Consider the following 14,902-nt stretch of genomic DNA (forward strand, 5'->3'; position numbering starts at 1 on the left):
TGGCCATTTCCTTACCTTTCTCTAATGTTGTTGTGTCACCACACCTTCTGCTTCTGTCACTCTCATTCTCTCCCCTTAACTCTTCTTTTTGCTTCTCTCTCTGTCTTTTTCTTCTCTCCTTTCAGGTGAGAGGTGGTGGGCCGTGTGGTCTGGTGGGCAAAGGAGCCACCAACACCTGGAGGCTGCATTGGGTTGGGAGTTGTGAGGGAAATGTAGACCTCCGCAGCTCCCTTCCCATTCCCTCCCTCAGTCACTTGTACTTCTCTCACTCCCGTAATCACCCTGATCCTTTCACCTTCCCACTATCTCTTCCCCTTCCTACCATCCCCTCATACCCATCGGTAACCCTACCTCGTGCCCTTTGAAGAATCCCATATCCTCCTCTTCCACTTGCTCCACTGTCCCTCACCTCACTCTTAACCCTCCAGCCACTCTTCTCCCACCACACACTCCCACTCACTCCCCCCCAAGGGTGACTCACTCTCTCTCACTCTGTCTCTCCATCTCACTCACTCTCTCCTACTCTCACTCACTCTCTTCCACTCTCACTCTTTCTTGTTCTTTCACTCTCTCTTTCTCTCACTCTTTCTCCCACTCTCACTCTCTCACACTTTCACTCATTCTCTATCTCACACTCTGTCACTCTCTCTCACTCTTTCTCTCTCGCTCTCTCTCTCATTCTCTCACCCTCTCACTCTCTCACAGGTGCATGTGTTTGGCATCGGCCTATTCTGTCAACAAAACATAGGTGCAGATTAGTTGGCTTCAAAATTCATCTGTATTTCATGAAATTGTCACTTTAAATCTCCCTCCTTCTCACTCAGTTGAATCCATTTTAAAATCTGCAGATCACAAAACAAAAGCTATGATAAGTGTGTCATCAGAGCAATGTCATTTCCCCTCTCATGTACGCACACAATAAAAGTTTTACCTCAGTTACGTTTTTAAAATGTGTTGTCTTGTTTTTTCAGGGAATGCCTCCGTCAATATGTTTCAAGCATTATTGCAAACACGTCCCCATCCAGTTTCTGAAGCCAGTGCTGTTTGAACAAAATGTGTTGTATAAATCTAGTTTTTCTTCTGTTGGTTCCTCCAGGTCCCCATGGTCTCGATGCAGAATCGCATTAAGGGAGAGGTGATGGAGTCCAGACTGCGTGTGTATGTTACCAGGCCAGCTTTGTTCACTTGTTTGACCACCAACAAACACAACGAAGGAAGTACTACAGCAAAAGCCACTGCTACACTGAGCATCGCGGGTAAGTCAGGGACTCTACAAACAGAGGAACAGCGACCTCCCTGTTTTATTTTAAACTTATTCACCGAGTACAAGAGCCGATTTATGAATGGATGTTCTGGGCTGTGACCCCCTACCCACTGTGAGGGCATGTTAGGTAATCGAAGGTCCACTCTCCCATGATTTTCCATCCGCAATAGGGAGCAAATCATGGGGCGTATGTCTGCCTGATATGTCCTCCTGGGGGTGAGGGTCCATGACAGGAGCACGCATTTGTAAATCAGCCCTTAGTATACAGTCATTAAAATGGAAAAATCCATTATAGAACAGGGGAACCGGATGGTTAAAATATGGGCCTAGCGTACAGGGTTAGATATTGGCCTGGTACAGAGGGTTAAACACTGGCCTGGTGCAGAGGGTTAAACACTGGCCTGGTGCAGAGGGTTAAACACTGGCCTGGTGCAGAGGGTTAAACACTGGCCTGGTGCAGAGGGTTAAACACTGGCCTGGTGCAGAGGGTTAGACACTGGCCTGGTACAGAGGGTTAAACACTGGCCTGGTGCAGAGGGTTAAACACTGGCCTGGTGCAGAGGGTTAAACACTGGCCTGGTGCAGAGGGTTAGACACTGGCCTGGTGCAGAGGATTAGACACTGGCCTGGTACAGAGGGTTAGACACTGGCCTGGTTCAGAGGGTTAAACACTGGCCTGGTGCAGAGGATTAGACAGTGGACTGGTACAGAGGGTTAGAGACTGGCCTGGTACAGAGGGTTAGACGCAGGCCTGGTACAGAGGGTTAGACACAGGCCTGGTACAGAGGGTTAGACACAGGCCTGGTACAGAGGGTTAGACACTGGCCTGGTACAGAGTGTTAGACACAGGCCTGGTACAGAGGGTTAGACACCGGCCTGGTACAGAGGGTTAGACACTGGCCTGGTACAGAGGGTTAGACACAGGCCTGGTACCGAGGGTTAGACACCGGCCTGGTACAGAGGGTTAGACACTGGCCTGGTACAGAGGATTAGACACCGGCCTGGTACAGAGGGTTAAACACTGGCCTGGTGCAGAGGGTTAGACACTGGCCTGGTGCAGAGGATTAGACACTGGCCTGGTACAGAGGGTTAGACACTGGCCTGGTACAGAGGGTTAGACGCAGGCCTGGTACAGAGGGTTAGACACAGGCCTGGTACAGAGGGTTAGACACAGGCCTGGTACACAGGGTTAGATACTGGCCTAGTGCAGAGGGTTAGACACAGGCCTGGTACAGAGGGTTAGACACAGGCCTGGTACAGAGGGTTAGACACTGGCCTGGTACACAGGGTTAGATACTGGCCTAGTGCAGAGGGTTAGACACAGGCCTGGTACAGAGGGTTAGACACAGGCCTAGTGCAGAGGGTTAGACACAGGCCTGGTACAGAGGGTTAGACACAGGCCTGGTGCTGAGAGTTCGATACTGGCCTGGTACAGAGGGTTAGACGCTGGCCTGGTACAGAGGGTTAGACACTGGCCTGGTACAGAGGGTTAGACACTGGCCTGGTGCTGAGGGTTAGACACTGGCCTGGTACAGAGGGTTAGACGCTGGCCTGGTACAGAGGGTTAGACACTGGCCTGGTACAGAGGGTTAGACGCTGGCCTGGTACAGAGGGTTAGACACTGGCCTGGTACAGAGGGTTAGACGCTGGCCTGGTACAGAGGGTTAGACACAGGCCTGGTACAGAGGGTTAGACACAGGCCTGGTACAGAGGATTAGACACTGGCCTGGTACAGAGGGTTAGACACTGGCCTGGTACAGAGGGTTAGACACTGGCCTGGTACAGAGGGTTAGACGCTGGCCTGGTACAGAGGGTTAGACACAGGCCTGGTACAGAGGGTTAGACACAGGCCTGGTACAGAGGGTTAGACACTGGCCTGGTACAGAGGGTTAGACACAGGCCTGGTACAGAGGGTTAGACACTGGCCTGGTACAGAGGGTTAGACACTGGCCTGGTGCTGAGGGTTAGACACTGGCCTGGTACAGAGGGTCAGACACTGGCCTGGTGCTGAGGGTTAGACACTGGCCTGGTACAGAGGGTTAGACACTGGCCTGGTACAGAGGGTTAGACACAGGCCTGGTACAGAGTGTTAGACACTGGCCTGGTGCTGAGGGTTAGACACTGGCCTGGTACAGAGGGTTAGACACTGGCCTGGTACAGAGGGTTAGACACTGGCCTGGTGCTGAGGGTTAGACACTGGCCTGGTACAGAGGGTTAGACACAGGCCTGGTGCAGAGCGTTAGACACAGGCCTGGTACAGAGTGTTAGACACAGGCCTGGTACAGAGGGTTAGACACTGGTGATCCTGTCTGAAATTGCGTGCTTCACAGCAAGGAAAGTTGGAAAATGCGGGCACTGCCCACATCGAGACCACAGCGGGCTGCTCTTCCTCTGCCCGTCACATACGAATGACAGCTCAGAGGGGCGGGGGAGCAGCGTCCCTGGCGGATTTTCTTCCTGCCCTCCCCACTTACCGCCACTTCCCAGGGCCGCCATTGGGCAGGTGGCGGCAGTCCCTCTGCAGCAGCGCTGGGCTTTTGCGGCCAAACAACAGCAGGCTCCCTCACGGCAGTGGGAACCCCACCAGGAACTCGCCGTGCGAACGGAATGAACCCTGACCCAGCTCCCCGCCCAAACACCACCGCTGGCAGGCGAGCCCTGGCACAGGTACGTCTTCATAGGGCTGGAAGGGAAAGAGGAAGAGGTGCCAGTTGAGAAGCAGTGTCGGCACAGGCCTGTGAGGGGATTGCCCCAATAATAGTGGCTAAACCTTGAGAAGGATGATAAGAATAGGCTGCAGATAGTGACACCACAAGTCCTGGCCAGAATGGAGATGATTGGGTAATTCCCCCATCAATCACGCCTGGAGACCGCACTGCTGTAAGTGACTGGGATTAATTTTGTGCACATAATTTGTATTATGCAACTATCCTCCACTCACTGCTATTTGCTGAATAAAATCACCCTGCTTTTATCGGGAGACTCTGTATGCTGTAGTTTCAGTCATGAATTCAGAGACTCTGTTGCAGTTTTGGTCATGAATTCGGAGACTCTGTTGCAGTTTTGGTCATGAATTCGGAGACTCTGCTGTAGTTTTGGTCATGAATTCGGAGACTCTGTTGCAGTTTCAGTCATGAATTCGGAGACTCTGTTGCAGTTTTGGTCATGAATTCAGAGACTCTGCTGTAGTTTTGGTCATGAATTCGGAGACTCTGTTGCAGTTTCAGTCATGAATTCGGAGACTCTGTTGCAGTTTTGGTCATGAATTCGGAGACTCTGTTGCAGTTTCAGTCATGAATTCGGAGACTCTGTTGCAGTTTCAGTCATGAATTCGGAGACTCTGCTGTAGTTTCAGTCATGAATTCGGAGACTCTGCTGTAGTTTCAGTCATGAATTCGGAGACTCTGCTGTAGTTTCAGTCATGAATTCGGAGACTCTGTTGCAGTTTTGGTCATGAATTCGGAGACTTTGCTGTAGTTTTGGTCATGAATTCGGAGACTCTGTTGCAGTTTTGAACATGAATTCGGAGACTCTGCTGTAATTTCTGTCATGAATTCGGAGACTCTGTCGCAGTTTCAGTCATGAATTCGGAGACTCTGTTGCAGTTTCAGTCATGAATTCAAAGATTCTGTTTGTTGCAGTTTTGGTCATGAATTCGGAGATTCTGTTAGTTGCAGTTTTGGTCATGAATTCGGAGACTCTGTTGCAGTTTCAGTCATGAATTCGGAGACTCTGTTGCAGTTTCAGTCATGAATTCGGAGACTCTGTTGCAGTTTTGGTCATGAATTCGGAGACTCTGTTGCAGTATCAGTCATGAATTCGGAGACTCTGTTGCAGTTTTGGTCATGAATTCGGAGACTCTGTTGCAGTTTTGGTCATGAATTCGGAGACTCTGCTGTAGTTTTGGTCATGAATTCGGAGACTCTGTTGCAGTTTCAGTCATGAATTCGGAGACTCTGTTGCAGTTTTGGTCATGAATTCGGAGACTCTGTTGCAGTTTTGGTCATGAATTCGGAGACTGCTGTAGTTTTGGTCATGAATTCGGAGACTCTGCTGTAGTTTTGGTCATGAATTCGGAGACTCTGTTGCAGTTTTGGTCATGAATTCGGAGACTCTGTTGCAGTTTCAGTCATGAATTCGGAGACTCTGTTGCAGTTTCGGTCATGAATTCGGAGACTCTGCTGTAGTTTTGGTCATGAATTCGGAGACTCTGCTGTAGTTTTGGTCATGAATTCGGAGACTCTGCTGTAGTTTTGGTCATGAATTCGGAGACTCTGTTGCAGTTTTGGTCATGAATTCGGAGACTCTGTTGCAGTTTTGGTCATGAATTCGGAGACTCTGCTGTAGTTTCAGTCATGAATTCGGAGACTCTGCTGTAGTTTCAGTCATGAATTCGGAGGCTCTGTTGCAGTTTTGGTCATGAATTCGGAGACTTTGCTGTAGTTTTGGTCATGAATTCGGAGACTCTGTTGCAGTTTTGAACATGAATTCGGAGACTCTGCTGTAATTTCTGTCATGAATTCGGAGACTCTGTTGCAGTTTTGGTCATGAATTCGGAGACTTTGCTGTAGTTTTGGTCATGAATTCGGAGACTCTGTTGCAGTTTTGGTCATGAATTCGGAGACTCTGTTGCAGTTTTGGTCATGAATTCGGAGACTGCTGTAGTTTTGGTCATGAATTCGGAGACTCTGCTGTAGTTTTGGTCATGAATTCGGAGACTCTGTTGCAGTTTTGGTCATGAATTCGGAGACTCTGTTGCAGTTTCAGTCATGAATTCGGAGACTCTGTTGCAGTTTCGGTCATGAATTCGGAGACTCTGCTGTAGTTTTGGTCATGAATTCGGAGACTCTGCTGTAGTTTTGGTCATGAATTCGGAGACTCTGCTGTAGTTTTGGTCATGAATTCGGAGACTCTGTTGCAGTTTTGGTCATGAATTCGGAGACTCTGTTGCAGTTTTGGTCATGAATTCGGAGACTCTGCTGTAGTTTCAGTCATGAATTCGGAGACTCTGCTGTAGTTTCAGTCATGAATTCGGAGGCTCTGTTGCAGTTTTGGTCATGAATTCGGAGACTTTGCTGTAGTTTTGGTCATGAATTCGGAGACTCTGTTGCAGTTTTGAACATGAATTCGGAGACTCTGCTGTAATTTCTGTCATGAATTCGGAGACTCTGTTGCAGTTTTGGTCATGAATTCGGAGACTTTGCTGTAGTTTTGGTCATGAATTCGGAGACTCTGTTGCAGTTTTGAACATGAATTCGGAGACTCTGCTGTAATTTCTGTCATGAATTCGGAGACTCTGTGGCAGTATCAGTCATGAATTCGGAGACTCTGTTGCAGTTTTGGTCATGAATTCAGAGACTCTGCTGTAGTTTTGGTCATGAATTCGGAGACTCTGTTGCAGTTTCAGTCATGAATTCGGAGACTCTGTTGCAGTTTTGGTCATGAATTCGGAGACTCTGCTGTAGTTTTGGTCATGAATTCGGAGACTCTGTTGCAGTTTCAGTCATGAATTCGGAGACTCTGTTGCAGTTTCAGTCATGAATTCGGAGACTCTGCTGTAGTTTCAGTCATGAATTCGGAGACTCTGCTGTAGTTTCAGTCATGAATTCGGAGACTCTGGTGTAGTTTCAGTCATGAATTCGGAGACTCTGCTGTAGTTTTGGTCATGAATTCAGAGACTCTGTTGCAGTTTTGGTCATGAATTTGGAGACTCTGTTGCAGTTTCAGTCATGAATTCGGAGACTCTGTTGCAGTTTTGGTCATGAATTCGGAGACTCTGTTGCAGTTTCAGTCATGAATTCGGAGACTCTGTTGCAGTTTTGGTCATGAATTCGGAGACTCTGTTGCAGTTTTGGTCATGAATTTGGAGACTCTGTTGCAGTTTCAGTCATGAATTCGGAGACTCTGTTGCAGTTTTGGTCATGAATTCGGAGACTCTGTTGCAGTTTCAGTCATGAATTCGGAGACTCTGTTGCAGTTTTGGTCATGAATTCGGAGACTCTGTTGCAGTTTTGGTCATGAATTCGGAGACTCTGTTGCAGTTTCAGTCATGAATTCAAAGATTCTGTTTGTTGCAGTTTTGGTCATGAATTCGGAGATTCTGTTAGTTGCAGTTTTGGTCATGAATTCGGAGACTCTGTTGCAGTTTCAGTCATGAATTCGGAGACTCTGTTGCAGTTTCAGTCATGAATTCGGAGACTCTGTTGCAGTTTTGGTCATGAATTCGGAGACTCTGTTGCAGTATCAGTCATGAATTCGGAGACTCTGTTGCAGTTTTGGTCATGAATTCGGAGACTCTGTTGCAGTTTTGGTCATGAATTCGGAGACTCTGCTGTAGTTTTGGTCATGAATTCGGAGACTCTGTTGCAGTTTCAGTCATGAATTCGGAGACTCTGTTGCAGTTTTGGTCATGAATTCGGAGACTCTGTTGCAGTTTTGGTCATGAATTCGGAGACTGCTGTAGTTTTGGTCATGAATTCGGAGACTCTGCTGTAGTTTTGGTCATGAATTCGGAGACTCTGTTGCAGTTTTGGTCATGAATTCGGAGACTCTGTTGCAGTTTCAGTCATGAATTCGGAGACTCTGTTGCAGTTTCGGTCATGAATTCGGAGACTCTGCTGTAGTTTTGGTCATGAATTCGGAGACTCTGCTGTAGTTTTGGTCATGAATTCGGAGACTCTGCTGTAGTTTTGGTCATGAATTCGGAGACTCTGTTGCAGTTTTGGTCATGAATTCGGAGACTCTGTTGCAGTTTTGGTCATGAATTCGGAGACTCTGCTGTAGTTTCAGTCATGAATTCGGAGACTCTGCTGTAGTTTCAGTCATGAATTCGGAGGCTCTGTTGCAGTTTTGGTCATGAATTCGGAGACTTTGCTGTAGTTTTGGTCATGAATTCGGAGACTCTGTTGCAGTTTTGAACATGAATTCGGAGACTCTGCTGTAATTTCTGTCATGAATTCGGAGACTCTGTTGCAGTTTTGGTCATGAATTCGGAGACTTTGCTGTAGTTTTGGTCATGAATTCGGAGACTCTGTTGCAGTTTTGGTCATGAATTCGGAGACTCTGTTGCAGTTTTGGTCATGAATTCGGAGACTGCTGTAGTTTTGGTCATGAATTCGGAGACTCTGCTGTAGTTTTGGTCATGAATTCGGAGACTCTGTTGCAGTTTTGGTCATGAATTCGGAGACTCTGTTGCAGTTTCAGTCATGAATTCGGAGACTCTGTTGCAGTTTCGGTCATGAATTCGGAGACTCTGCTGTAGTTTTGGTCATGAATTCGGAGACTCTGCTGTAGTTTTGGTCATGAATTCGGAGACTCTGCTGTAGTTTTGGTCATGAATTCGGAGACTCTGTTGCAGTTTTGGTCATGAATTCGGAGACTCTGTTGCAGTTTTGGTCATGAATTCGGAGACTCTGCTGTAGTTTCAGTCATGAATTCGGAGACTCTGCTGTAGTTTCAGTCATGAATTCGGAGGCTCTGTTGCAGTTTTGGTCATGAATTCGGAGACTTTGCTGTAGTTTTGGTCATGAATTCGGAGACTCTGTTGCAGTTTTGAACATGAATTCGGAGACTCTGCTGTAATTTCTGTCATGAATTCGGAGACTCTGTTGCAGTTTTGGTCATGAATTCGGAGACTTTGCTGTAGTTTTGGTCATGAATTCGGAGACTCTGTTGCAGTTTTGAACATGAATTCGGAGACTCTGCTGTAATTTCTGTCATGAATTCGGAGACTCTGTGGCAGTATCAGTCATGAATTCGGAGACTCTGTTGCAGTTTTGGTCATGAATTCAGAGACTCTGCTGTAGTTTTGGTCATGAATTCGGAGACTCTGTTGCAGTTTCAGTCATGAATTCGGAGACTCTGTTGCAGTTTTGGTCATGAATTCGGAGACTCTGCTGTAGTTTTGGTCATGAATTCGGAGACTCTGTTGCAGTTTCAGTCATGAATTCGGAGACTCTGTTGCAGTTTCAGTCATGAATTCGGAGACTCTGCTGTAGTTTCAGTCATGAATTCGGAGACTCTGCTGTAGTTTCAGTCATGAATTCGGAGACTCTGCTGTAGTTTCAGTCATGAATTCGGAGACTCTGCTGTAGTTTTGGTCATGAATTCAGAGACTCTGTTGCAGTTTTGGTCATGAATTTGGAGACTCTGTTGCAGTTTCAGTCATGAATTCGGAGACTCTGTTGCAGTTTTGGTCATGAATTCGGAGACTCTGTTGCAGTTTCAGTCATGAATTCGGAGACTCTGTTGCAGTTTTGGTCATGAATTCGGAGACTCTGTTGCAGTTTTGGTCATGAATTCGGAGACTCTGTTGCAGTTTCAGTCATGAATTCAAAGATTCTGTTTGTTGCAGTTTTGGTCATGAATTCGGAGATTCTGTTAGTTGCAGTTTTGGTCATGAATTCGGAGACTCTGTTGCAGTTTCAGTCATGAATTCGGAGACTCTGTTGCAGTTTCAGTCATGAATTCGGAGACTCTGTTGCAGTTTTGGTCATGAATTCGGAGACTCTGTTGCAGTTTTGGTCATGAATTCGGAGACTCTGCTGTAGTTTTGGTCATGAATTCGGAGACTCTGTTGCAGTTTCAGTCATGAATTCGGAGACTCTGTTGCAGTTTTGGTCATGAATTCGGAGACTCTGTTGCAGTTTTGGTCATGAATTCGGAGACTGCTGTAGTTTTGGTCATGAATTCGGAGACTCTGCTGTAGTTTTGGTCATGAATTCGGAGACTCTGTTGCAGTTTTGGTCATGAATTCGGAGACTCTGTTGCAGTTTCAGTCATGAATTCGGAGACTCTGTTGCAGTTTCGGTCATGAATTCGGAGACTCTGCTGTAGTTTTGGTCATGAATTCGGAGACTCTGCTGTAGTTTTGGTCATGAATTCGGAGACTCTGCTGTAGTTTTGGTCATGAATTCGGAGACTCTGTTGCAGTTTTGGTCATGAATTCGGAGACTCTGTTGCAGTTTTGGTCATGAATTCGGAGACTCTGCTGTAGTTTCAGTCATGAATTCGGAGACTCTGCTGTAGTTTCAGTCATGAATTCGGAGACTCTGTTGCAGTTTTGGTCATGAATTCGGAGACTTTGCTGTAGTTTTGGTCATGAATTCGGAGACTCTGTTGCAGTTTTGAACATGAATTCGGAGACTCTGCTGTAATTTCTGTCATGAATTCGGAGACTCTGTCGCAGTTTCAGTCATGAATTCGGAGACTCTGTTTGTTGCAGTTTTGGTCATGAATTCAAAGATTCTGTTTGTTGCAGTTTTGGTCATGAATTCGGAGATTCTGTTAGTTGCAGTTTTGGTCATGAATTCGGAGACTCTGTTTGTTGCAGTTTTGGTCATGAATTCGGAGACTCTGTTGCAGTTTTGGTCATGAATTCAGAGACTCTGTTGCAGTTTTGGTCATGAATTCGGAGACTCTGCTGTAGTTTTGGTCATGAATTCGGAGACTCTGCTGTAGTTTTGGTCATGAATTCGGAGACTCTGTTGCAGTTTTGGTCATGAATTCGGAGACTCTGCTGTAGTTTCAGTCATGAATTCGGAGACTCTGTTGCAGTTTTGGTCATGAATTCGGAGACTCTGTTGCAGTTTTGGTCATGAATTCGGAGACTCTGCTGTATTTTTGGTCATGAATTCGGAGACTCTGCTGTATTTTTGGTCATGAATTCGGAGACTCTGCTGTAGTTTCAGTCATGAATTCGGAGACTCTGTTGCAGTTTTGGTCATGAATTCGGAGACTCTTGCAATTTTGGTCATGAATTCAGAGACTCTGTTGCAGTTTCAGTCATGAATTCGGAGACTCTGCTGTAGTTTTGGTCATGAATTCGGAGACTCTGTTGCAGTTTTGGTCATGAATTCGGAGACTCTGTTTGTTGCAGTTTTGGTCATGAATTCGGAGACTCTGTTGCAGTTTCAAACATGAATTCGGAGACTCTGCTGTAATTTCAGTCATGAATTCGGAGACTCTGTTTGCTGTAATTTCAGTCATGAATTCGGAGACTCTGGGCGCTAAATTAGGCCGTGTAGCACCCATTGTTTCGCCGTTAAGCGGCCTCCCGAAGTGTCAAGATGGCGTCTTGGCTGCGCATGCACATTTCAAGCGTGACGTGCGCCAGACGCCATCTTGGTATAGGAGTTAGCGCAGACGCAGATAACGAACGCCGGAAGCATGTAAAGTAAGGAGAAAATGGATACAATCAGCGTGCAACACTGATTTAAAGTGATAGACACCATTTTGGGACTTAATGCTCAACTCAATGCACAGTCTTAACCCCGACCAACCGAACGTGTCTTAGATTGCCTGGAGGACCCCCCCACCGGGCTATTTAAAGGGACCATGCAGGATTTACAGGTCAATGGCTGGATTATTACTTCTGGCTGCCAAGACATTTGTAACTGTTTTTGGAGGTCTCCTATACTTGCATACTAGGACTAGGGGGCATAGCCTAACATTTAGAGCCAGGACGTGCAAGAGTGAAGTTAGGAAATGTTTTTACATGCAAAGGGTGGGAGAAGTTTGGAACACTCTTCTGCGAACTGCAATTGATGCTAGCTCAATGGTGAATTCTAAATCTGAGATTGATAGATTTCTGTGAACCAAGGGTATTAAGGGATATGGGGCTAAGGCGGGTCTATGGAGTTAGGTCACAGGTCCAACATGATCTCATTGAATGGCGGAACAGACTCGAGGGGCTAAATGCTACTGCCACTTGCTGCCTCCTGTTATGTGCCACCTTCTCCTGCAAGAAAGTGCCATGTGTGTCTGGGTGATGTGCCTGTCATGGTTGAATAGCTGCCAATGTGTGTGGCCTGTGAGCTGTGGGTGGACGGCTTGCAACAGTGGGAATGTGTAAGGATGAGAGGAAGCATCTGATTGGAAGAGTTGAGTACTGAAAGAGTTTGTTGATAGGAGGGTGATGGGGGGTGTAGTGCGTGGTGCAGTTGGTAGGAGACGCCACTTGACGGTTGACCTCACTCACCTTGACCACTCATGTCAAAGCATTGAACTTCTTCCTGCACTGCATCCATGTTCATGGTGCTGTGCGCCTGGCATTGACTTTGTCCCCCGCTGCCTCCCACTGCCTTTTGGGTATATGTCTGGAGAGCCTCTTAGTCCCCCCCCCACCCCCCCACCTGCAGATATAGGATGTCCCTCCTCTGTCCACCTCTTGCACCAAGGTCTCTCGTGCATCATCAGAGAACTTTGGTGCACTCTTGCAGGCCTGGTACAAACTCAGATCAGCAGATTGGTGAGGTCTGGCATACAGATTGGAGGATGTGGGATTTAGTAGTGCGTAACCTTTATTCAATGTTTTAACATAACTCATCAGTGTGTAAACATAGGGCCGGGGCCTGCATCTGTGTTTTACGTGTGCGATGTCTGATCTCTGTTCAGACATCGGACTTTTATTTTCAGCAATAACAGGTACTGGCTGCTTTTAAGAGCTTTTTAAGAGACATCCTGCCTTTAAGTGATTGGAGCTCCCTCTGCTGGTGGAAAGTGCAAATTGCATTGAATCCTTGTGCAATGCTGATTTCCAACGCAGATTGCAGGTAAGTCCTCAGGCCTCACGAAAGTTGTGTTCTGCCTGCGCAGGGGCCAGTGGGCACAGGGTAATAGCGGATCGTGCTATCCCCACCCAATAGCAGTCCCTATCCAATCTTCCCCCTCTGTTTGCTGGAGTTTCGGTCATGTGTTCAGAGACTTTGTTTGCTGTAGTTTCCATAACTGTAAGACCATAAGAGATAGGAGCAGGAGTAGGCCATTCGGCCCCTCGAGCCTGCTCCGCCATTCAATGAGATCATGGCTGATCTGATTTTTACCTCAACTCCACTTTCCCGCCCTTTCCCCATATCCTTTGACTCCCTTGCTGATCAAAAATTTGTCTAACTCAGCCTTGAATGTATTCAATGACTCAGGCTCCACAGCTTTTTGGGGTAAAGAATTCCAAAGATTCACGACCCTCTGGGAGAAAAAAATTCCTCCTCATGCCCCTTAGTTTTAGATTCCCCCAAGAGGGGTAACATCCTCTCAGCATCGACCCTATCGAGTCCCCTCAAAATCTTGTATGTTTCAATAAGATCTCCTCTCATTCTTCTAAACTCCAATGAGTATAGAACCAACCTGTTCAATCTTTCCTCATAAGACAACCCTTCCATACCCGGAATCAACCTAGTGAACCTTCTCTGAACTGCCACAATGCAAGTATGTCCTTCCTTAAATAAGGGCACCAGAACTGTACGCTGTACTCCAGGTGTGGTCTCACCAGCACCCTGTACAGTTGTAGCATGATTTCCCTTCTTTTATACTCCACCCTCCTAGAAATAAAGGCCAATATTCCGTTTGCCTTCCGGATTACCTGCTGCACCTGTATGTTGACTTTTTGTGTTTCATGTAGGAGGACACCCAGATCCCTCTGTACCGCAGCATTTTGTAGTATTTCTCCATTCAAATAATATTTTGCTTTTTTATTTTTCCTCCCAAAGTGGATGACTTCACATTTTCCCACATTATATTCCATCTGCCAAATTTTTGCCCATTCACTTAACCTGTCAATATCCCTTTGCAGACACTTTGTGTCCTCATCACAACTTGCTTTTCCACCTATCTTTGTATCATCAGCAAATTTGGCCACAAGACACTCTGTTCCTTCATCCAAGTCATTGATATATATTGTAAATAGTTGAGGCCCCAGCACTGAGCCCTGCGGCACCCCACTAGTTACAGATTGCCATTTTGAAAATGAACAACTCTTTGTTTTCTGTTAGTTAGCTAATCCTCTATCCATGCCAGTATATTACCCCCAACACCATGAGCTCTTATCTTGTGCAGTAATCTTTTATGTGGCACCTTATCGAATGCCTTTTGGAAATCCATTGGTTCCCCTTTATCCACCCTGCCTGTTACTTCCTCAAAGAACTCTAATAAATTTGTCAGAATGATTTCCCCTTCATAAAACCATGTTGACTCTCCTTTTATGAGTCTCCAAATGTCCTGCTACTACTTCCTTAATAATGGATTCTAGCATTTTCCCAATGACAGATGTTAGGCTAACTGGTCTATAGTTACCTGTTTTCTGTCTCACTCCCTTCTTGAATAGGAGTGTTACGTTTGCAGTTTTCCAATCCGCTGGGACCTTTCCAGAATCTAGTGAATTCTGGAAGATTACAATCAATGCATCCACTATCTCTGTAGCCACTTCCTTTAAGACCCTCAGATGCAAGCCATCAGGTCCAGGGGACTTGTCGGCCTTTAGACCCATTAGTTTACCTAGTACTTTTTCTCTTGTGATAGTGATTGTTTTTAGTTCCTCCCTCCCCTTTGCCCCTTGATTTTCTATTATTATTGGTATATTATTTGTGTCTTCTACTGTGAAGACAGATACAAAATATCTGTTCAATTCCTCTGCCATTTCCTTGTTTTCCATTATTATTTCCCCAGTCTCATCCTTTAAGGGACCAATGTTTACTTTAGCTACCCTCTTCCTTTTTATATACTTGTAGAAGCTTTTACTGTCAGTTTTTATATTTCTTGCTAGTTTACTCTCATAATTTATTTTCTCCCTCTTTATTATTCTTTTAGTCATCCTTTGCTGGTTTTTAAAGTTTTCCCAATCTTTGGGCTTATCAGTAATCTTTG

The 14,902-nt window shown here is 46.1% G+C and overlaps 1 protein-coding gene across 1 annotated transcript in view; it reads left to right on the forward strand.

Annotated features, from left to right (window-relative positions):
* musk (muscle, skeletal, receptor tyrosine kinase) overlaps positions 1-14,902 on the forward strand; it is a 144,313-nt gene that overhangs the window by 45,814 nt on the left and 83,597 nt on the right. Inside the window, exon 7 of the mRNA XM_067983572.1 lies at positions 1,097-1,256. Within this exon, the coding sequence (XP_067839673.1) occupies positions 1,097-1,256 (160 nt within the window). The remainder of the gene's footprint in view (positions 1-1,096; positions 1,257-14,902) is intronic.

The sequence above is a fragment of the Heptranchias perlo genome, chromosome 4, assembly GCF_035084215.1.
Source record: "Heptranchias perlo isolate sHepPer1 chromosome 4, sHepPer1.hap1, whole genome shotgun sequence".
NCBI lineage: Eukaryota > Metazoa > Chordata > Chondrichthyes > Hexanchiformes > Hexanchidae > Heptranchias > Heptranchias perlo.